At 35.1% G+C, this 24222-nt stretch overlaps 1 protein-coding gene across 2 annotated transcripts; it reads left to right on the forward strand.

The window, feature by feature from the left end:
• Positions 1–1591: 1591 nt before the first annotated feature.
• Positions 1592–22743, forward strand: LOC110038910. Of its 2 annotated transcripts, XM_020743833.1 has the most exons (4): positions 1592–1685; positions 1823–2721; positions 21471–21643; positions 22356–22743. In XM_020743833.1, the coding sequence occupies exons 2-4, from the start codon at positions 1993–1995 to the stop codon at positions 22486–22488; spliced, it is 1035 nt and encodes a 344-aa protein (XP_020599492.1). In that variant the 5' UTR covers positions 1592–1685; positions 1823–1992; the 3' UTR covers positions 22489–22743. The 2 variants fall into 2 exon arrangements, with proteins under 2 accessions (XP_020599492.1, XP_020599494.1); XM_020743835.1 differs by lacking the exon at positions 1592–1685 and having other exon boundaries at positions 1740–2721.
• The last annotated feature ends 1479 nt before the right edge of the window (positions 22744–24222 follow it).

The raw sequence follows: 24222 nt of genomic DNA on the forward strand, positions 1-24222 counted from the left end.
CTAATGAGACATTCAAGCACTCTTTAACCAAGATCATCACTAAACAGTACAAATGAAGACTCCCAATCTTGCATAAACTCAACATCTTTCGTCTCTTTCAAGCACGCCAATAATTTAGACTCTAATTCTTACTGGCTACAAAATAGTAAAATCCCAAAAGATTTACAAAACAAAGCACTTACAAAACTGTAAAATGAAAACCTTTCTTCTTAAACACCACAAGCCAATAAAATGATAGCATGAAATCTTTCAGATCTGAAACCAAGTAGCTGAATAAATTGCAGATTCCAAAATTCACATTTGCAACACTTCCTACATAACCTGAAACCCATACTAGCAAACTAAATGATCTCATGATAAAACAAAACCAATAAAATAAAATTTTTCGTATGTTCTTACCTCTTAAATAAACGGGTGGCTTGGATTTGGCTTAACAGAAAGAAGGAATAAAAGAGTGGTGTGGAAAAATTTTCTAACCGGACTCCGGACTTAGCTCTACCTGCAGACTCCCAATAATCTACCGTCTTGTGTGCTATATCGAGTCCAGCTAAAAAAATATTAAAGTGGAACCACAAACTTCTCAATAACCCTGAAATAGTCCGTGACAGCAGTTTGCAATGCTGGTAAACATGTTACATCTTAAGAATAGAAAAAAGAAAAAACAACAGATCAATAAATAACTATTATTGGCCTAAGGAGGGAGGTAGATTTTGGAGAAAGTGACTTGAGCACCTGTACAAGAACGGAGGCCGATGATGATGCAAGGTGATCCAACCACTTTAGCTATAATACTGAGGCAATGAGGGAGCCATAGGTCGACAAAGAAGTGAGGGCGGTTGGATCATACAACAAATCAGCGAGTACATGGGTGTTAGGACACACCAATAAGTTTGCCGCTAGCGCAATATATGGGAGGATTTAATCATATTACCAGGTAGTTTACACCGCCACTAAGTTCAACGACGCTTATCGCTACCATAGCCCTTTTATGATGACAATTTTAAAATGTCACATAAAACTACCGCTACTAATAATATTTTGTTGTATTGGCAATCAAATTTTGTACTTCAAGATATCAAACAAAAAAAAAGGGTAAGATAGTTATGAATATCAGGCCCATATATTAGAAAATGAATGATGAATGGCTATCAACATATAGCCAACATAATTTGTGAAATTTTTATCCAATTGTCTTGTACAAATTAAACAAATAAGAAGTGTTTGGCAATCGGCATAATAAATAATAAGATGAGATCATTTTGATTATATTCTAATAAACAAAACATCCTAAAATTATTTAATTTATTTTAAAATAAAAACTATACATGATGGAACGAGCTTTAATGCAAATCATATTGGCCTAATGATTGAAAAAATTAATTTTTTTAATTTATATTTAAAGTTGCATATATGACTAAATTTATTTATTTATTAAAACAGTTATTTTCTTAAAATTTATTCAAAAAAAAAAAAATAAATTAAACAAAATAAATAGCATTTAAATATTAAAAAAAAATTAAAAATAAGAAATAAAATATAAAATTGGCCATATATATACCGCTATTTTCCATCGTCAACGTCTCTCTCTGCAGTCGACTTCAAGCACGTGCCATCACAAGCGCTCCGTGTACAATGAAAAAGACCTCTGCCTTGTTAGGGTTTGCTTCCACTGCAGAATCTGACAGGTTCCTCTTCTCCTTGGAGCCACTTGATCTTCTTGTTACAGTGTTAATTTATTTTGCCGGGTTCATATTCTCCATTAGCCCGTCTTATTTCATCTGACTGCTAACTTCTTTATATTATCTTTGTTTTCATGGTTTAGCTGTCTCACATGTGGCTATGGAGAATGACGCTGCCCGTGATTCTTTAATGGTAAAAGCTAAAAAGTTATCTCAACTTGGTTATCAGGATTGGCGGTCCACACGGGGCTCACAGAGTTGTTTACAAAGAGGGTTTTGAGAAAGGGGAGTTAAGAGATTGGAGAGAGAGAAGATGCTGCTCAAGAGTTCTTCCACTCCTATTCTTGGATCACTCATCTCATGTTCCTCAGCAGTATTCTCTGATAACCCTAACAATGGCCACCAATTGCACCACCAGTGCCTTGAGAGGACTAACTCCTCTTCCTCCACCATCCTCCACGGAATCTGCTGCCGTTACTCCCATATCTTGGATTCCTCTGAACGAGACGCATCTGCCGGCTTGATTAGAAGAAGTCATTCCGAAGGAAGTATTAAGGATCTCCTCTCCAACTGCTCAGTTGATTCCCAATTCCAAAGGTCACTGAAGCCCTCTTCTTCCCGCCGCCGGGATGTAGCTCTGGAGACGGCCCCGTCACTCTCCTTGTACAGCTATGTAACTGTTGAAGAAGACGAGGAGGAAAAGCTGCAGGAGCAGGATGACTTCCAGATTGATGAGAAATTTAGCTTCCTAGACCATGGAGAGTATAACGGTGGCGAGCTAAGCCAGAGGGCTTCCCAGCCCCTTTTCCTTGCGAGAGGGCTTGGAATCGATCGCCTGGCTTCAGGGCTCATGGACCTTGGCGTTAATGATGGAGCAGTTGTGATTGGTGCTGGTAGTGGTGATGGGAGAGATGGGAATTATTCTGTGAAAACTGACTATGGAGGAGAAGATTATGAGCTTGAAATTTATTATAAGAGGCTGATTGAAGAGGACCCTGGTAATGCATTGATTCTGAGGAACTACGCCCAATTTCTTCATCAGGTATGCGATTGATCCCTCACTTGTTTTATGTTTCTGTCTTTTCTTCGGGATTCTTTTATTGATTTACAGCCCAAAAGTATGTATTTTTCTATATCGCTGTAGTTGTAATCTTTAATATGATTGGCTTCAAGCATTAAGCCTTTTACCTCTATATCTTAACTTTTAGGGAAATTTACATACTTACCACAATATTCTCATGTGTTTACATATCTAACACTTAAACATTCATATTTACATATATACAACCTTGGTGCTATAAACCTATGCATTAAAAAGTGTATTCCACTTTAAAAAATGTCAGTTATTGTTGTATTTTTTTTGTAATGCGAAATATTTGAGTTTTATTTTGTTAAATCCAAATCTGTCCGGTAGACCGTGCTCAAGGAATAGAGCGTTGGATAGAGGAAAGAAATTGAAAGAGGGAGAGAGAGAGAGAGAGAGAGAGAGAGAGAGAGAGAGAGAGAGAGAGAGAGAGAAGGGGAAAAGGAGAGGAATACTTCCCCTAGGGGCAAGGGAAATTGGGTTGTTCCCCTGGTTCGTAGACCCTTGTTATTCCATAAAATTTTATGTTACAAAATGTGGAGGAGCTCAAGGTCCCCTCTACATCATAAAACCCTCATATTTATAGAAGATAGAAGAGACAAAAAATATAATAAAAATTACATATTTAAGCTTGCTTTGAAGAGAAGTGTATATGACATTTTAGTCCTTTTTTTATCGTTAGATTGCCTTGAGATCTTTGCAGACCATTTTTAGATATACATATTAAGTTTCTCAATATTTTTTCCTCATTGATAGCGACGGTTGTAGTAAAGACAAGAAAATTTATAAATAAAATAAATCTTGAACACATAATTTGCTAATGATACCCCTTACTAGCGCTTTTCGCGCTTGATATATTTGTCATCATCTGCTGAGTCTGTCATTTTGGAGTTTTTTCTGTCAGGGGAAAGTTGTCAGACTCCGATGGATGTTCGGAGGAAAAGTCGGTCGTCGGAGGAAAGTCGACCGTTGAAAGTTTTAGAGTTGCTCACCCCGGAAGGGAGTCTTAGAGATGCTCATCCTCACCCCGGAGGGTAGTCTTAGAGGTGCTCGCTCAGGAGGGGAGTCTTGGAGATGCTCGCCCAGGAGGGAAGTCGTGGAGATGCTCACCTTGGAGGTAAGTCTTGGAGTTGCTTGCTCTGGAGGGGAATTTTAGAGTTTCTAGTCCCTTGCTTGCCCTGGAGGAAAGTCTTGGGGATGCTCGGCTTGGAGATGCTCGCCCTGGAGGGAAGTCTTAGAGTTCTGCACCCTTTGCAGAACTTGTCGCTGCCAGGTGTTTCTTATGCTTTTGACCGATCAGATGCTTATCTCATCATTGTCGGTTGCTTCTTATGCTTCTAACCGATCGAACGCTCTTGGCAAGGGCATCATTGTCGGTTGTTTCTCATACTTTTGACCGATCGGAGGCTCTTGACGTCGTTGTCGGTTTTACTATCAGGATTCGAGTTCCCCAAGTGTCGAGTGATAACTGACATGCATGAAATTTTTGATTTCGCCAAGTCTTGATCTTGAACTTTTCACATAGACGTACAAACTTTTATTAAGTGTATGTATCATAAAGTAAACTTTGAAGAAAATAATATATATGCACCGGAAAAGCAACAATTTATATGGGGCTGAAGACATCTATAAATATAGTTTAATTTTTGCGCACAATCAGTAATAATGGTATTTGTTTAAGATGTTTAGAGAAAAATCTATATGAAAAATTTGATACGGATTTAGTTGCAAAATCAAAGTGTGGTATCTATACATACATACATATATATATATATATTTTTTTGACTACTCATAGGTATGTATATGTGCACCCAAAGTATCTTTTCTGAAAAGTTGTTTCCTTTTGCTTCAACCGAGGATTCACGTGTGGTCCAGGAGACTTGAGACTTCTCGGGATAGAGGAGAAGAAAGCTGAGGGATGGAGAAGAGGCACGGCTGGGGCGAGTCGGGTGGTGGAATGGTCTGGTGCGAACGAGCTTCCGTGGGACAACAATACCTGATTGAGAGATAGCTGACTCAAAAGGTTCTAGCTGGGTGAGCTTATGCGCAACAAAGGGATATGACCGATCGGGAGATGGCTAGTACGGGGGAGGATCTGCAGGATAAGGGAGAAGCAGACTGAGGATTCAATTGGCGTGGTGGATCCTCCATGCGATAGAGGGAGTCAGCCAGAGGACAATTACTTTTTCGCACGGTCAAGAACTGTTAGTGGCTGGCTGCAAAAGAGTCCACCGGTTGACGGAAAAATGCAGATATGCAGGTGGCTCAACGTCGGTCGGCTAGATGGCAAGGTAGCTGGATGCAGGCCCGTCAATTGTAGCAAAGCGTTGCAATTTTTTTTTTTAGAGGATGTAGGATTTGTGTACAACAATTATATCAAAACTCGCATTCAGAGCTACTTGTGGAGTCCAATCTCGTGCTGACACATGGAGGGTCGGGCTCACCTACATAAAAAATGAAAATGCGTTATAGGAATATTCCTTCGCGTTATTCTAATTATTTTTCGCATTATTCATGTGTTATTGGTGTGCTATTGAAGTGATTTTGAGAATAACACATTAAAACACATGAATACGCGAGAGAATATTCCTAAATCCTCAATAACACACTTATAACACATGAATAATACATCAATAACACATTAAATAATACATGAATAATGCAAAAAATACTCTGAATAACGCGAGAGAATATTCCTATAACACGGATTGAATAATATATTAAATAACACATGAATAACACAAGAGAATATTGTTAAACCTTCAATAACCCACCAATAACACATGAATAACGCAAAAAATATTCAGAATAACGCAATGAAATATTTCTATAACACATCGGCCGGGCCGGGTCGCACGTGTCAGCGTGAGATTAGATTCCTCAAGCAGTTCTGCATGCGGAGTCCGGATGTAACATTTTTTCCCGAAAAAGAGACCACCTGTCGACGAAAAATGCAGATATGCAGGCGGCTCAACGTCGGTCGGCCGGATGATAGGGTAGCTGAATGTAGGTCGGTCGGTTGTAGCCAAGCGCTGCACTTTTTTTTTTCAGTGGATGTGGGATTTGTATACAACAATGTTTTGATATTTCTATTGAATACGAGGAGGTAGTGAGGTCCAACAATGATTTGAGGACTGAAACGCTATATAAATCTTGATACTTAAGGGAGGTGGTCGACAAAGAACATGGCGGGCAGTGTAGCTACCAAGGTTTTCTAGATTCAGATGAAATAAAGAGGAAAGGAGAGAAGGGATCTGAGTGATAGGAAGCTCAACTGACAAAGGGAATTGGCCCAAACCACCGCTCGACATCAAATGTAAAAGAATTCATCATATCATTATAATGAATTATCCGCTATTCCGTAGTTTCAAAGTGTCGGGTAGGTTCAAGAATGCTTGAACTCCTTCGAGCCCCTAGACCTTGATCTAGATATAAGAAAATTTCATTTGGAATCTTGTATATCCATAAAACTTTCATAATAGGTGTTATATATGTTAACTGGGAGCTGGTGGCCAGCTAGAGGCGATTGGAACAACGATTAATCAGACAGCGAGTTGCTGGTCAGAGGGTGATTTGTTGGAAAAATAAATTGAGAGGATGTAAGCAAATATATAAATATATATAGATTGAGGGGCATGCATGTAAACCTTCCATGGATTTGATTGTCCTTCACGCTTTCGGGTTGGAGCGGCGAGGCGGCTGGCCAACCATAGTGAGGCGGATAATTGACATGTAAGTGGCCGGTCGATGGGTTATCTCTGGATGCACACATACGAATTAAGTGACATGTAAATATATAAACGTAAGAGGTAAGTGGTATGCATGTAAACATGTATGAAAATATAAAAGTTAAGTGGTATGTATGTAAGTCTTCTCTGTTTTGAGGTGACCGACTGTAAATCAAAGAGAAGATCGGCGGTGGCCGACGACTGAATGAAGATTGCAAGCGGCAAGGATGTCCGATCAGTATATGTCAGTGCTGGTGGACGAGTCATTGGTCGGCCCAGTAGATCGCCGACAAGTAAGCCATGGGTTGATGAAGACGACACAAAATTGAGTACACTAGAAGAGTTCATCCGTGTTTTGAAGGGACAAAATGTCGGGATCCAGTATGACAACTTACTCCTAATCTACCATGCTCCAGACATATAGTTTGTTTATTGTAAGCTTAAATCTAATGTTGAAGTTTTTCTGCTGCTCATATTAATTCTTCAATTTCTCTACTATCACCTTTGTCACCACCGTCACCATCGTCACCATGTCTTCATATTTCATGGCCCGAACACAAACGGAAGCAATGATGCAAGATCGACATCATCCCTAAGCTTCAAAAGGGTTCATATCATCACCCTCAAAGCAATATAAACTCATAGATATGTGCGTACCTAGGTACATCATTGCCGCGTATGCATGGCGCTTCGGCCTAATAGCTACCATTTTTTCGTCGCGTTCCTCGCCACCGCAGACTGCAGTAATAACACCAATGCCATCGTGATTGACAAGGCGGATTTCCATCACCGGTCTTTCATTATGCCAAGTTCAAATCTCCCAAACAAATGGACGGATAAACAGGGCTGGAACAGAAAGATCATATCCCCCTTTTATGGCACTTTTCTCCTCACTCGCATTTCAGGACCTCTGGTGTTTCACCTCAAAATCTCCGCTGCAGATACGGGAAACCCTGTTCGACTCCGGCCGGTGATCATCATGCGACGAAGCATAGCGGCGAACACCAAGCAGTGCCCTACAAATCTTTAGCAAAGGGAATTCCTTTTGTGACGGAGACGGTCATGTGTCCATTTTTGCGTACGATTGGGATAGGTTGGCTGGGAGATCTCAGCGTGGGAGAGGGCCGGCGTGGAGGAATTCCTGTCTACCCGATAGGGCTTTATGAGCATAAAGGCTTTAGTTAAGGAGCTTTATGATAAGGTTTGCATGGTTCTCAAGCTCGATCAGGCACAGTTTCCATATGGGATTATTTCAATGGGGTAAAATACAATCTACTAAGAAAATATGACCAAACCTTGGAGTAAATTAAGGGCCCGTTTGGGACAACTTAAAAACTGCGGTGGAGTTTTCAAAACGCCGTTGTAATGTTTGTTTTGCATGTGTTTGTAAAATGCAGTTTCGAAATTTTGCATAATTTCACTCGTGGTATTACTCCTGCGGTCGCGTTTTTTTCGCTGTGTTTAATGGTGAATTACTCCTGCTGCCCCCCTTCACATAAGCGTTCGCGTGAAATTTTCCCCTGCACTCTGCCCTAGCTCCCCAATTACTCTCGCTCCCGCTTCCTTCAGTTCTCTCGCACTTCTTCGACATTCAACTCTCTCCCTGCTTCTTCGACATTAATCGTAGGCGGACGGTAATTCTTCACAGCTCCTCTCTTCGGCATTCTTTCCCTTCCAGGTAATCCTAGGCGTCCGGCTGCTTCCTCGGCAGGTAATCCTAGGCGACTGACTGCTTCCTTCCATTTTTCTTTTTTTTTTTCACATTTTTCTCTACTCCCACGCCGGTAATCCTTCGCAGCTCCTTCCGTTTTTTTACATTTAATTGTATTGCATTTGATTCATTTAGCCTCTCCGCTGGCATGGTTCTTGTGCTTCCAATCGTTACATGGATCTGAGAAAGACTGCTGGAGTTTGATCCTTATGAAGTTCAACTCAAGATGAAATGAGCTAACTTGTAGAAAACCCTTGCTCTGCCTCAATTGAATATTTCTTCCCAGTTACTGTATTTCTCCGAGTGGAATCATTTTTTTAGATTGAAATGATACTTTCAAAATTAATGAGATAGAGATCTACGCAGTTGTGATAGGATTCAGATTGTATAAACACGCTTGATTTAAAAATCGTTGAACTTCAGCTCTGCTTGAAGCTGTTTTTCCTTTTCATGCTTTTTTAATCATATACTTTGAACATTGCATATCATTTTTTTTTTATTTAAAAGCTGATATCAGCTACTAAAAGATTTAGCTTAACATATCTAGCTCTGTTGCACCTTATGCATTATCCTACTTTGAATTGTGATGTATTTTGGATTTCTGAATTTGTGCCGTGGCATTCAAATGCATGACTTGAGTAGCTGACATGCTACATATGAAATAAAAGCTTTTTTTCTCATTTTCATTTATTAAGAATGAATATTTGTATTGTATTTTTAATTGATTCTTTTTATAGATGGGGGTTAATTTTGTTTAATCTATTGCAATATTGACATTGTGTATTCATTAAATTGTTGAACCATATATTAAGTTGTTTTCTAATTACATACATTTTCATTTTACTTGTGTTAAATTTTAATTTTTTTATTAAACTGTCAAGTTAGATGAACTAATTACCTCCCCTTCTAAAAAACGCTTTTTTAGTGTGTGTAACAAGATTTTAAATAACATTGATAATTCATTTACTTTTAATATGGAGTTGTTTTTTTTAGGGTTCTCTATAGTAAAGAGGTTGAATATAAAACTAATACACCTTCCCTAAGCATTTTGAAAGCATGTCGTTACAAACCAATCTCTCATCTTTCTCAAGAAATTATGGCAATTTGATTTAAGTGAGAAATCAATCGTATTATGTACTGTTCTGTATTAGTTTTCTGCTTTTGAAGTATCAAATATATTGTCAAGATAGTTCTGTTATAGACAACATTACTTAATAGGGGCATAATGATCATTTTTTCACAAACAGTTGCCAATCAGCTGTTTTCTAGACTCAGAAATCAAACAGTCAGCCAACTTATCCGTATCAGCTGCTGATCAGCAGCTTGTCAGAATAAACTGTTTATCTGGATAAGCTGCAGTTGCCCCAAACGGGCCCTAAATTACAATTGAATCAACATATTTTTTTACAGCAAAAGGTCAATGGTTTGTTGAATAGCATTGGAATGGACCTACAGGAAATGGGATGGCTTTGGTTCCTTTCGAACCTTCAAGATTGTCTAGTACAACAAATTCTGGAGGTCCCACCCTGTCAAATGGGATATCGATTGAATTTGGTTCTAGCTTTCTAAGAGAGATGGAAGATGTTGATGATAACATAAGCAGCAACAACAACAACAACAACAACAACAAAGCCTTATTCCCACTATGTGTGGTCGGCTACATGAATCTTTTTTCTCCATTGTGTCCTATTTAGTGTCATATTTTCATTTAGTTCTAATAAATTAAAATCATTTTTTATGCAATAAGCCCAAGATTTCCTAGGTCTACCTTTGCCTTTTTTAACATAAGTCGAATCTAAAACATCTACTCTTCTAATTGGATATCAGATGGTCGACATTTAATGTGACCAATCCATCTAAAGACAACTCTCTCTAATTTTGTCCGTCACTGGAGCTACACTAACCCTATCACGAATACATTCATTTCACATTTTGTCTCTATGTGTAAAGCCACTCATACTCTTAATCATTTTCATCTTGGGAACACTTAACTTAGTTTTATGCTTCTCTTTTAAAGTCCAATATTCAACGCCATAGAGCATTGCAGGTCTCATCACCATCTTATAAAATTTTCCTTTCAATCTGAGCGGTACTTTTCTATCACACAATAGACTCGAAACATTCTTTCACTTCAACCCACCAACTAGAATTCTACTAATAACATCCCCATCAATATCATCATCACTTTGAACAATAGACCCGAGACCTCTAAAGCGTTCACACCTTTTAATAATTTGATCACCCATAGTTACATTTTTGTCACTAGAGCTACTAATACTAATAAAATTATATTCCATACTAAACTTACATTCCATGTATTCAATTTTAGTTCTACTCAAATGAAGGCCTTTAGAATCCAATGTAAACCTTCATATTTCAAGTTTTTGCTGGGCTTTTCTCTCGTTTTATCCACAAGAAAGATCATCAGCAAAAAGCATACACCAAGTTACATCCTTTTGTAAATGTCCATTAAAACCATTAATAACTAAAGTAAAAAGATATGGGCTTAAAGCCGATCCCTGATGTAGTCCAACAGAAATAGGAAAATATTTGGTCAATCCTCTTACAGTTCGAACACAAGTAACAACTCTAGTATACATATCTTTAATGACTTGAATATAAGTCATATCAACACCTTTTTTCTCAAGAACTCTCTAAAGGATATAATCTCTAAAGGATATCTCTTGGAACCTTATCGTAAGCTTTTTCTAAATCAATAAAAATTAAATTTAGATCCTACTTATTTTCTATGAACTTCTCCATCAAACCTCTCAATAAATGTATAGCTTTTATAATAGACTTACCGGGCATAAATCTAAATTGATTATGAGAAATCTTTGTAATATGTCTTAACCAATGTTCAATTACCTCCTCCCATAATTTTGAAGTATGACACATCAACTTAATTCCTCTATAATTTGCACACTGTTGTGCATCCTCTTTATTCTTAAAAATGGGACCAAAATACTCCTCATCCACTCCTCAAGCATCTTCTTAGTTTTTAAAATAATCTTAGATATTTCAATACTTCAATTGGGATATCATCAGGTCCTACAGACTTTCTACTCTTAATTTTCTTTAAAGTATCTCCAACTTCTTTTTTTGCTAAAGTGACAGTAAAAATGAAACATTTTATTATTATTACCGATATTAAGATCACTAAGGTTGATCGTATTTTCAGAAAATTCATTAAAAAGTTTATCAAAATCACTCAGCCACCTATGTTGAATATCTTTTTCTAATAAAAATACTTTTTGATTTTTCATCTTTAATACACTTTACTTGAGTTAAATCTTTACTTTTCTTTTCTCTTTGTCTTTTTTTTCTCCTTGTTTGACTAGTTTATACATATATTTTTCACCCTAATTGGTATCTAATTTATTATAAAAATAACTAAAAGCAGAATCTTTAACATCACACATTGTTCTTTTAGACTCTCTACGCGCCTTTTGATGTTTTTCTCAGTTCTCTAAGCTTTTACATTTAAACCAATTTTTATAACATAACTTCTTATATTTTATCTTTTCTTGCACATTATTATTCGACCACCAACTATTTTTATTTATAAAAAAATTTTCTTTTGATTTTCCAAGTACATTTTTTGCTACTTTTTAATAGTGTTTATTACTTTATCTCACATAACATTTGCTACTTCATGAACATCCCAAATTTTGAAATCTTGAATTTTACTCATAAAAATAATTTTATGTGTGTCTGTTAGATTCCCCTATCTAGTTCTACGATGATGAGTCTTAATATTCTTTATTTTACAACTCTTCAACTTAAAATCTAGAACTAATAATTGATCTTGCGTACTTAACTCTTCGCTTGGAATGACCTTACAATCTTTACAATCATGACGATCTCTTTTTCTCATAAGAAAATAAGCATATTGTATTTTATTAGATCCATTCTTATAAGTAATAAGCTGCTCATCTTTTTCCTTGAATAAAATATTAGTAATAACAAATCATACGCTAAAACAAAATCTAAAATTACTCTACCTTCTTCATTAGTCACTCCAAATCGTAGCCACTATAAATATTTTTGAAATATTCGATCACTCTGATGACATGTCCATTTAAATCTCTTCCAATAAAAATTCTTTCTTCAAGAGGTGTCATTTGTATTAAGTCTTCTAAGTCATTTAAGAATTTACCTTTAGACCCTATATTCTAAACCTACTTGAGGAGCATAAGCACTTATAATATTAAAAATCTTAGTATCAATAACAATCTTAAGTGCTATAATTCTTTCTCCAACTCTATTAATTTTTACAAAATTATATTTCAAACTCTTATCTATAATTCTTATCTATAATTACACCTATACACCTACACCATTTCTAGTGCGACTCTTGCTAGAATACCAAAGTTTAAAACCTAAGTTATCAATCTTCTTAGCATTTTCTCCAACCTATTTAGTTTCTCGAATACATAAGATATTAATCCTTTTGTGAATCATATTATCAACTAAATCCATTAATCTACCATTGAGAGTACCTATATTCCACTATCTTATCCTAATATTAGTTTTTCATGGACTTCACCTGCATCCGTTTGTAATGTGGGAACCCTTGCTTATTTGACACTATACTCGGACGCCGGTGTAATGATCTTTGCACACTTTTCACTGTATTCAGGCTATACAACGCGTCACTTCCAGGGGCGCCCTAGCACTTACACTATGATAAGAAAGATTAATGTCATGATTTTTTTCGACAAGTTTTATGCTGGTTATTGACCACCTAACGCAACCCTCCATTTTTCATATCCGTGCTTGGGACCGACAATGACAGTGTTTTACGAATAATGCAATTTAGTGTTTAGTGCACACATCTCTTTTAGTCGAGTACTTTTTGCAAGATTACACCATAGGGATCAACACAAAGAACCCTATAGGAATGCAAGGGGAGCCTGCACTTTCATTTGGTGACTTGCTAAAGAAACTTTGGTCATCTAGAAGGACACCAGTTGCTCCCCGTGCATTCAAGACGAAGCTTGCTCGGTTTGCTCCATAATTTAGTGGGTTGCATGGAGATTTGAATAGAGTGAACAACACACCATGTATAGAAGTGAAAGATTTAGATGGTCGTTTGGATGAAGATGTTGCTTTTGAGAATTGGAAAAACCACAAAACACGAAATGACTCTATTATTATTGATGTTTGCCAGGGCCAATACCAACATTAGTTAGATCGTTGAATGTAGCTGCTTTTAGTGGAGGTGAAGTGCTCTTCCTATGTCTTTTACATTGACAATTTTTGCTAGATTTTGTCGAGCGATCGGTTTGGATAAAATAAAGCGTTCTTGTTCCCAAAATTATAAGATAGTTTTACAAGATCAACATTGAACTGTATTTTCGAGGAGAATTAATACGGTGAAGATGCAAAACAAAGGCTGGGCTAGAAAAGCTCTTAGGAAAAGTATTTAATACTGCGAGAACCTCAGGTCTCTGGTGATCGCCATGGATTCTCTCCTAGTAAGAGATTAGTTTGACGACATTTGTAACACACTCCCTTCGATGGCCCTGGAAGGTTGTCGACCAATCGACAGTTGACCGACAAGCAGGTGGTCGGATGTTAGATCATGCGACCAGTGGTACAACCGATCAGCATGTCGATTGGAAAAAATGGCTGATCGGCGCGGAGAGGGCCGTTGTGGAAAAACGATTGGCTGGTGGAGATTAGGTGTTGATGCAAAGCAATTATCTGTAGAGAGATCAACTTAAGAAATGAAAGGGGCGAAGTTGTCACGTGGAGATTTGATCTTTATGGGAGAGGATAATTCTTCGTCGTGCAAGTTCCCCTTGCGTTTTTGCTAGGAGTGTTTCTCTGAAGAGTTTTCCTTGGTGTTGCTCATTTCTTGTTGACAACACGATCTACACTCACCACACCTTAAAAGATGTTGAATTCAAATATGTCTAGTAAACCGTGCCAAGAATAGAGCATTGGACTGAGGAAAGAAGACTGAGAGGGGGAGAGAAAGAGAGTGGGAGAAAGAGAATGGGAATAGGAAAAGAAGGCTTCCCTCGGCAGGGGAAAATGAGGTATTCCCCGGGTTCGTGGACTCTTGTTATTCCATAAAACTTTATCTTATAAAATGTGGGGGAGCCCATGGTTTCCCTCTACATCATAAAACCCTCTTATTTATAGAAGATAGGAGGGGCAGAAAAGATAAAAAAAAAATTACATATTTAGTTTTGCTTTGAATAGAAGAGTAAAGGATATTTTAGTCCACTTGTTTTGGACTGTCAGATTGGCTTGAGATCCATGCAAACCATTTTTGAGTATACATATTCATTTTTAATTTGAAAGTTTAGGTGTTAGATATGTAAATACAGGGGTAGTTTGACAAATATGAATAAACTTGCTTAAAGAAGTTCAATCATGGTTTTAAGAACGGTAGTTATTAGTGTTTTAGTAATGTTCTTATTTAGAACATGCTTATTAAAATTTTTGTGCTCTTATTAAAAAGTTTTTTATATTTTATTTATTATTATTATTTTTGTTTAATGCTTATAGGATCATACAAAATAAACATATTCATCCAAATAAAAGATACTTATAAGTACAAATGACGTTTCTGGTCATTTGACATGTAATATATGCTTCGAAATACTTTCTATTTTTAATCGAACAACTGATAGAGTGCTCATCTTAAAAGCAAAAGCCACTAAAAATCTTATAATACTAATTTGACAATGCAATTTTAATTATTTCTTAACAAAATGCTTCTCATCTAAGGTTGAAATCTGATGACGAGCTAATTGAATGGTTTGTTATTATGAAGTTACTCCAAAGGAGAGATTAAGAGCTCACAGTACTTCCACCCAATGTTAATGCTAACTATTGTTGAAGCTCGTAGTTGCACCAATGGCGACTCGTCATGAATACCTGTCTTCACTGACACCACCATTGTCACCATGCACCACCATTGTCACCATCACTAACAACGTAAATGCTTGCTATCGCCAACATTCATTTTCACCACCAATCCAAACACCCATCATAGCCTCCTGACGTTAATAACAACACTAATGTTTGCTATCACCAACAAGGTTGATAATTGTTATCACACTGAAGTTAACGCTCTTCATTGCCATTAAGGATGATGCACACCATCTATACCAACTCTAATGCCTGTTTATAACACAAACATTGATTCCCACCATCGCCAAAAAGTCCAATTCTGTCAAAACTAACATTAACATTTGCTGTTGCCACCGAAGCCAATTCCTGTGTTGACATAAACAATGAAGTATGCTATTGCCAATAAGGTCGAAACTCACCATTAAAACCAACCGTGACACTCATTGTTGCTAATAAAACCAACAACTCTTAATGCCAACATGGCTGTCGTCATTAAAGATTTAAGTTGATTCCTGCTATTGACACTGACAATAACACCAACAATTGACCAACATTGAGATTAATCTCTTAATTGCTAACAAGGTTTATGCTTATTGTCGTCTACACCAGCACCGTCATTCGTCGTGTCCGCTAAGGTCCACACCAACCTTCAACGCCAAGCTTGCCCACTGTCCCCAACAAGTTTTGACACTCGTCATCAACATAAAACCAATGCTCGCCATCACCACCAAGTGTACTTGAAGTGCTTTTCCATAAGGTTTCTTCTTTGAGTTTGCCTACTCTCCATGAAATTTACATCAAGTTTCTTTTGTTTGCCATGATTTTTTTGCAGTGTTGACACTTTTTTTTTTCTTTTTCCTGACATTCTGATCTCAATAAATGAGAGCAAGGTTTTCAAATTCAGGTTACGTCTTGGATGCTATCTTGCCCATCATTACCTTTTTTGATTCACCTTTTCTTGGCCCTAGAAAATGCTTAAGGATAGATCGAAGTGGTTTTTGTACTTAGGTTCTTCCCTTCATCTATCTATTCTGTAATATATTCCAAAAAAAAGAAACATTTAAATGTGATCATTATTGTTTTCTTTTTTTCTTGAACCTTGCTTTATCATTATTAGATTTTTCCCACATATTCTTATATCATTGATCCAACATCAGCGGCCTTTTTTTATCTCATTATGATAGATGAAAGCTTTGGAATCTCTTTGTTTAGATTGTCAAAGTCTTTATTTTAATTAAAAAAAAATTGAGTGTTTTACAAGTTACAATAGATTTCACGAATACATCTCTAAAATCCTTTGTGATTGAAAGGAATATATATATTTTTATAATCCTCCCCTCTATTGAATTAGAAGCTAAGCCATCACTTAAGGGTTTTTTGATTTTCATGTAGTAAATGTTGGTTCTTTCATGCATAATTTGTTGACTTAACTAGCCTTGTTAAAAAGGCATTTGAGGCGCTTTCTTTGAAGCATGCTTTAATTGAGGCGTACAAAAAATACTTTAAGGCTTACATGTTTTTGTCTAAGGCACACGTCATGAGGCAAAAATCTCTAGGCATTTGAGACTTTGCCTCAATTTGATTATATAAAAAAAAATATACTATATTATATGATATTTGCATGTATATAACTTCAAAAAGTTAAAAAAATATTTTAAGTATGATTATTTAATTATATTATTAAAATATTTTTTTATTTTAAATTATATTTGATCTAATGCTAGTTGAAATATGAAGTAAGAAGAAAAATATAATGATTGAAAAAAATTGAAAATGCAAATGATAACAAAATTATTATATATGATGATTCTTTTAAAGATGATGAACATGAGAATTAGGTCATCGTGGATCTTGATTCTCATAATGTATTAAATTTTAAGTGAATATTTATCATGAATCTCATTTTAAACTTTCATTTTATGTCTGAACATTTAATATTGAGATTTGTAGTGCCTTTGTTATAATAAATTAAATTCATATATCAATAGTATATGTTATATTTATTAATCATTTTTAATTTTCTTACTTTCTTTTTCTATTTTGAGGTTTACGTCTCATCTCATGAAGGCAAGTACCTTAGTTCCCGATTTTTCCTTTTCAAACATTGTTTAGTAGTGAAAAAGTCTAACTTTTCCTTCCATCAATAGCTAATTTGAATATTTGAGATCACTCCAAATGAATTTTTTATCATTTAGTTTGTGAATGGTTATTTGGAGGGAGGAGTTGGAGAGGTTGTAATCATTATTAACCGATAAGGTAAGGTATTTCTCTCATACTTAACAACTTATAGAGTATGTTGCAATTACCAATCATGGCAGATCATCATCCTATTGCTTATGCCATTAGGTATAATTGGTTGTTCTTTGATGCTCCAGCCGATCTATTGCCAATTATTTTCTTGATAAAACATTATTAATTGGGTGTTTTTGTTGAAAATGCTAATTGAATGGACATTTTCATGAAAATGTCAATTGATAGTCGTATTAAAACATGTTATTATAAGACATTTTTGCTCCCCATTATTATGAGGTATTTGTGCTCCCTAACTGATAGTCTATGAAAATATGTTATTGAATTTGATATTTACACCTACAAAACCTTGGTGTCATAAACATATTCATGAAAAGATGTATTATATTTTTAAAAAGATGGCGATGATGATATTTTTGATGTAATATTAAAAATTTGAGTGGTATATATACAAATTTGAATGTTTAGGTTATATATATGTACATGTATAAGATTTTTGTGGCCTATATGTTAATGCACCCTTTTTAATAGCACTCCTATTGCCTTATCAAAATTTGTGCATACTCTTTTTGGGAGAGAAGAGAGAGAGGAAAATTGTAATGGAATGTTGCCCCACTAATAGCAAAGATATTAGCCTAGATAGTGTTGCTTTGGATGTCAGATAAGGCTTCAATAAAAATTGCTCAAACAAGTGGTGTTTTTGTAGAATACACCAAACTCTAATAATGTTTTTATTTCATTGTTAAAAACACCATTGTTCAGGATGTTCTTGTTTCCAATTAAAAACTCCAATTGCTATAATTATATTTACACACTTCTCAAATTTTGCCATTTTTGTTTTTTTTTTCTATATTGAGCTAAATGCTTTTCATACTGCGTTGGGTTTATCTCACATGCAGATAGACATCATGTTTTTCCAATTGTGTTTAATAAGGTCAAGTCATCCCAAAGATGTGTAATGCACGTTAGGTCGTTGACCTTAACTCTTAACCAAGGTTTAGAAAGCCGAATTGGATTGGTTGGTTCGACCACAAATTGGTAGCTAGTCCGACCTTGAATCATATAATAGCCCTTTCAGACAGTGAACCACCCAGAACCAGTTGAATCGGTAGTTCATCCTATAGACCGGCGAATCGATCGAACCACGGATTAGTCCCGCGCGACCTATTCTACACGATCCCGAACGGCTTAAGGGCGCCATATCTGCAGAGCTTTACGACTTTCAGATCTTAGCTGACGGAATTCTTAACTGTTATTAGTTTGTTATTTTTTTATATTTGCCATTATTAGATCAATATTTTATCATTTAGATCATGTTAGTTTGTGAGCTAACCTTTTTGTGCAAGTACATTAAGATTCCTGTTTAGGTTTATACTTTTTGCTCTTCGGCTGAGACACTGACCAACTCGCCTATTAAGATAGTTGGGAAGTTCGACATGCTCCGGTGCCCCCCAAATGAGGGTTGACACTGGGAGGTTGCCAAATTTTTGGGTGAATTTAGGACTTATATATAAAGATTTTTGAAATTTTTGGCCTTATAAAATAAAAATAAAATATGTATCATGTGGAATTTTAAAATAATTTGAAATTTCAAGCTTTTAAAATATAGCCTCTTAGGATTTTAAAAGTATTAAAGTCTCAGACTTTTGAAATTTAGGCTCTTTAGGTTTTGAAATATTTTAAAGTTTGAGCTTTAAAATATTTACTCTTAGGGTTTTAAAACTTTAATTTTTTTGTGCTATTAAAATATAAATTTTCAAAGTTTAAAATATTAAGATTTAGATTTTAAAACTTGAGCTCATATATTTGAAAATATTTTAAAAGATTAAGCTTTTTAGACTTAAGTTCCTATAGCTTGGAAACCAATTCAAAATTGCATTGTTCAGACTTAGGCTCTTAGTAGACAAAGAAACATAATTCAAACATGAAGCTTTATTAAAAATTTGAAATTAATCGCATTGCCACCAGATTCGTAATACTCCTGCTAGAGAACAGAAGACGACCTCTTTTAAAGTTTAAAATCTTATTACTTTCACAATTACTTTAACCTCTAAACGATTTCAATATATTTTTTTTAAATTATGTTTAATTTCTAAGTCAAATGAGAAATCTTGAAATATGAGTCTACTCTTAAGACAAATGAGTACCACTTGAGCTATTCTTGAGCTATACATGCTTTAGGGTGTTTATATAAGCAAATCAATTGCACACTTTCAAAATCTTGCATATGCTTCTTAACATAAATTCCATATTAAATTTTTGGCTTAAAGTTTATGCAAGTCTTCAAAGCCTATTAAACTCTTTAAGCTATTCAAATATATGAAATAAATGCCCGCATGTGCTCTAACCAATATTTAGAACGCTCAAATATTAGGTTCGAGAATGCTGTGCAGGCTGGTCGGGCCGCTTTGTCTATAAGATAGGGTTGTAAATTCTACCCAACTAGTCCGATTCTTCTTGCAATAACTGGAGGTGACGAGTCTAGTAATTTTGAAATAAATATCCAAATCCTAAATTGAAAATCCTTCTCCTTGTAAGAACAGGAGTCGATATAACTTATATCTTAGAAATCTAAACTGACAAAAATTAAAAGCCTTTCTTTAAATATAAGTGTTTGAAATGTCTGATATCCTGATGATGACCGAGTTGATAGAATATTTCAATTGGAGGAGTTAATCTTTAAATCAAACTTTTCATAAAAATCAACTAATATATAAGTAAAATTCAATCACAAAGTTAAAACAAAATCTCATCCACCTTCCGCAACAATTTGTCAAGGGTAACAAATTTTGGACTGACTTCAGCTCCCAAAGAGCTAATGTCATATTAACAGTATTCCTATATTCACAATTAAAATAATTACATGCAGATAAGGACGTGGCCCGAGTCTTATGTCCACATGATTTTGCCGCCAAATGAATCCACAAAATAACCATTACGATTAGAGCTCTCTAATTGAGTGGTCGTTGTTAAATGACATCATTATATTACGGTCACGACTGCAGTTTGTATGTTCCCCAATGGCTTGCTACCCTTTGAGTTGCGGATCGTAATGGTACAATTGATTGACATAAAAACTTATGTCAGCTAAGATCGACTTAAATTTGTCTCCTTAGACAAACATCCACCCCAAATCTATAAGGATCTCTTGCACGATACAATCCGTTGCTGCTAACAATGATTTTTCTGTCAAGTTGAGCCGACTACCTCCTTTGACTAAGTAGAGTAGGGATCACGACCACCTGAAATGATGAAATCATGAGATCTTGATTAGGTTTTATCTTCATTCCCCCACCATTTGCTTTAAGCTTCAAGTGGTGAATTATACAATTTAAATCATAAGTATGCTGCTATTATATGTTAAATAGTCAATCTTTAATGATTAGTCTTAATCAAATCAAAAGTGCACTCCTGTTATCGAGATGGGTAATTAACCATAGGGGTTTGGGCCTATGAGAAATCTCGAATCCCAGATCAAAAAGTTCTCGCTAAATGATGACAAATTCTCTGGTTAGTGTCTTATCTACAATCCAATTTGCCTTATGAAAATTCGATCCTCCAAAGCTCTCAACAAAACAAAAATAAAAAGAATTGCAAAGAGTTCTCTTGGGGAGTGGTTGTTGAATTTTTGGAGCCCACAAGGTCTTTTCTTTCACCAGCGACGTGATCGCCAAGGCTTCCTAGTTCCCACTCAAGGATGACGTCCGGGGACCGGCCTCACGCCTCGAAGGATAGGCACAGACATAACTTCCTTTAGCCGATTAACATACCTGCAACCTGGGATGAAGATGGGACTAAGACGACATCAAGTAAAAATGATGGGGAGTGGTATATTTTAGCAGTTGTGAGGTTTATACGCACTTTTAGGTGTTACATATGTAAATAGTAATGTGTTCAGTGGTATGTATGTAAATTCCTCTAAAATCTAAAACATCTTTGTGTCATAGAATTTCACTTTTTAAAAACCAGTATTCGTGATATTTTTTACGTGATTTTAAAGGTTTGAGTGATATGCATGTAAAGATGGATTACAGATTTTACATATGCAAATGTATAAGAATTATTGGCATGTATAATTATATAAATACTCTTTATGATTATTATTATTATTATATTCTTCTCCAATAAACCTGAGTTCATGGTTACAGTGCAAAGGGAACCTTGCTCAAGCTGAAGAATACTACTCCCGTGCCATCCTCGCTGATCCCGATGATGCTGAAACCCTCTCGCAGTATGGCAAGTTACTATGGGAGCTTCACGGTGACTTTGAAAGGGCTTCAGCCTACATCGAGCGTGCTGCTAACATGGATCAAAATAATTGGTATGCAGTACACACTCATCTCATTTCCTCTTTACACTTTCAAGAAAAAAAAAATTATATACATACCACATAATTCTTATATATTTACATATTTAACATCTAAACTTTGATATGAAACCCAAATTTTTGTATCTCATTAAGATTATCATTGATATTAACTTTGTTCTTAGAACAAAATATAGCATGCAGTGTATATGTTTTGCTGTGTCGTTATATTACTAATTATGAAGGCTTTGGTGTTAAATATTAGAGTTATGTGCCGTGTATGTAAATTCCAAAAAGAAAAAAATAAACAATTTGCTCAGGATAATTGAGTTTAAAACTATTGAAATCATTTTGAGATGAGTAATGTAAATTGTGATTGATTTTTGGGACATTTACGCACATAACACTCAATTTCTTTGTATTTATATAACATGTAAATTTTACTTTTTATAAAAATATCAATATTTTAGCTTTTTAAAATGAAATATAATTTTTTATGCTTAGATAAGCTGGCATATATGTAAAAATTGAATTCATTTGTTACATATGTAAATACATAGGAATTAATTGGTATATGTATAAATCTTCTTTGATATTTTTATATTGTACTCATTTTCAAGTAAATTCAATAATTTGAAACCCATTCTGATCTATATTTAATCAGAATATTAACCGAAACTTTTTCACCAATTAAATATAGGACTTCTGATTTTTTTTTTTTTACCAGTTTTGTTCAAGCTGCATACGCCTCCTTTTTGTGGGAAGCTGGTGGAGAAGAAATTGGGGAAGACGATAGATCACAGGAAGTCTATGGGGCGCCATTCTTCCACATCGGCGCATTGGCTTCGGCAGGTGCTTAAATAATGAAGACGGACAAGCAATAGGAGATATTACTTTTGAGTGTTCATTAGAAGGTATTCCGCAAAACTGGTGAATTTGCTAAGCAATATGTGCAAATAATAAGCTGTTATTGATGAATACTGCAAAGTTCTTTGGACGCCTAAAGGGCCATTATGAAACTTTCAATTAAATACATCCTTTGTTACCGGTTTCTTGGGGCTCATTTTACAGTTTATAGACAGAAAATATATTTTAATAAATAATATTTTTATTTTATGTTTTATGAGTTTTAATGGTATTTGCATATAGTTTAAACGCATCATTTTTTTTTATTTATATGTAGCTACATTGATCTGGTACTCCTTTTGGGAACAGGCATGTAATTTGATTCTACCAATCTTATAAGCCTTGAAAAATTTTATAGCTCTTAGTTCAAACTCAGCTCGTTATTCTATCGTGCTAATGCATTCAACTATAAAAGAAAATAGGCTTAATTACATAGAGCACCCAAAACGCTGATAATTTACAAATCAGTGATTTTTTGAATTACTGAACGATTGTGGGGAGCGAGTTTAACGAAGGAAATGTCTGGATGGGCATTTGTGAAAAAAATTGCATATAGAATCATAAATATATAATTTTATAATTAAAATAATAGGCAATTACATACATCGCACTCAAAATTTTGATATTTACAGTACTAGCATTTTCTTTCATTCCTTTCAGACTCTTACTGAAATATCAAAATATACAATAAAATCTCAGCCTGCGTTTTTTATTTTTGTGAAATTCTTAATGATTTGTTTGTTGCACATATAAATGCACTGATTTGGTGGTTTAAAAAATCGACATGAGTTTCAGTTTTGTGAATAACAAGATTTTGAGTGCCTATCATGTAATTACCTTTTAAAATAATTGGTTGATGACACAATAATTTGAACTTGAGCACATTAGGGCCCAAATTGCTCACGCTGAATCGGCTTAGATTGTTCAAGTAATTGAAGTATCCACTCTTTTGCTCAACTAATGAAGGCAATGTGTTATTGCCACCCCTTGCTACTTTATGATTGCAAGTTTTTTCAAGTGAAATTTTCGAAGTTTTATAATTTTGACGGGTCTTTAATTCAGAAGCCATTTGCAACATCGAATTACTCATGAGGATTTAGTATTTTGAGATGAAAATGACTACTATGTTATTATTCCCTAAACTTGACCTTTAAACATACCTCATGATTAATCCACTAAAGTTGACTATTATAATCTTGATTTATCACCACCGTCAAACTCTTGTCATCAAGAGCTACCAAAATGTTATATTTGGAACGTCAATAAAGAATATTAGGAATGGTGACCATCATTAGAACATTAAAATTCTCAAAATTTATCTTCGCAATTAAGGATAGAGCATGCATTGGCCCATCTAATGATTACATGAATTTGATATATTATGGTTAAAATCACATTTTTCTTAATGTATAAAACATGATACTACTCATTATGGAATGCCCCACATTTATGACAACTAAATTGGATTTAAATTGCATTTTAAATAGAGATAGAATTCTGCATCAAATAGAATACTAAGGATCTGACTATCATCTTAAGTGTAATTGACCATCCATAGAATCATCAAATCTTTTTTTGTTCTCTCTTTTAAGTTGTCCAGACTCTCTCCTTCTAAGATAATGACTTAGCCTAATTGAAAATGGCTTCAATCTTAAATTTGGCCGAAGTCCCATGGATATATATATATA

This window comes from Phalaenopsis equestris, unplaced genomic scaffold (assembly GCF_001263595.1).
Source record: "Phalaenopsis equestris unplaced genomic scaffold, ASM126359v1 Scaffold234275, whole genome shotgun sequence".
Taxonomy (NCBI): domain Eukaryota; kingdom Viridiplantae; phylum Streptophyta; class Magnoliopsida; order Asparagales; family Orchidaceae; genus Phalaenopsis; species Phalaenopsis equestris.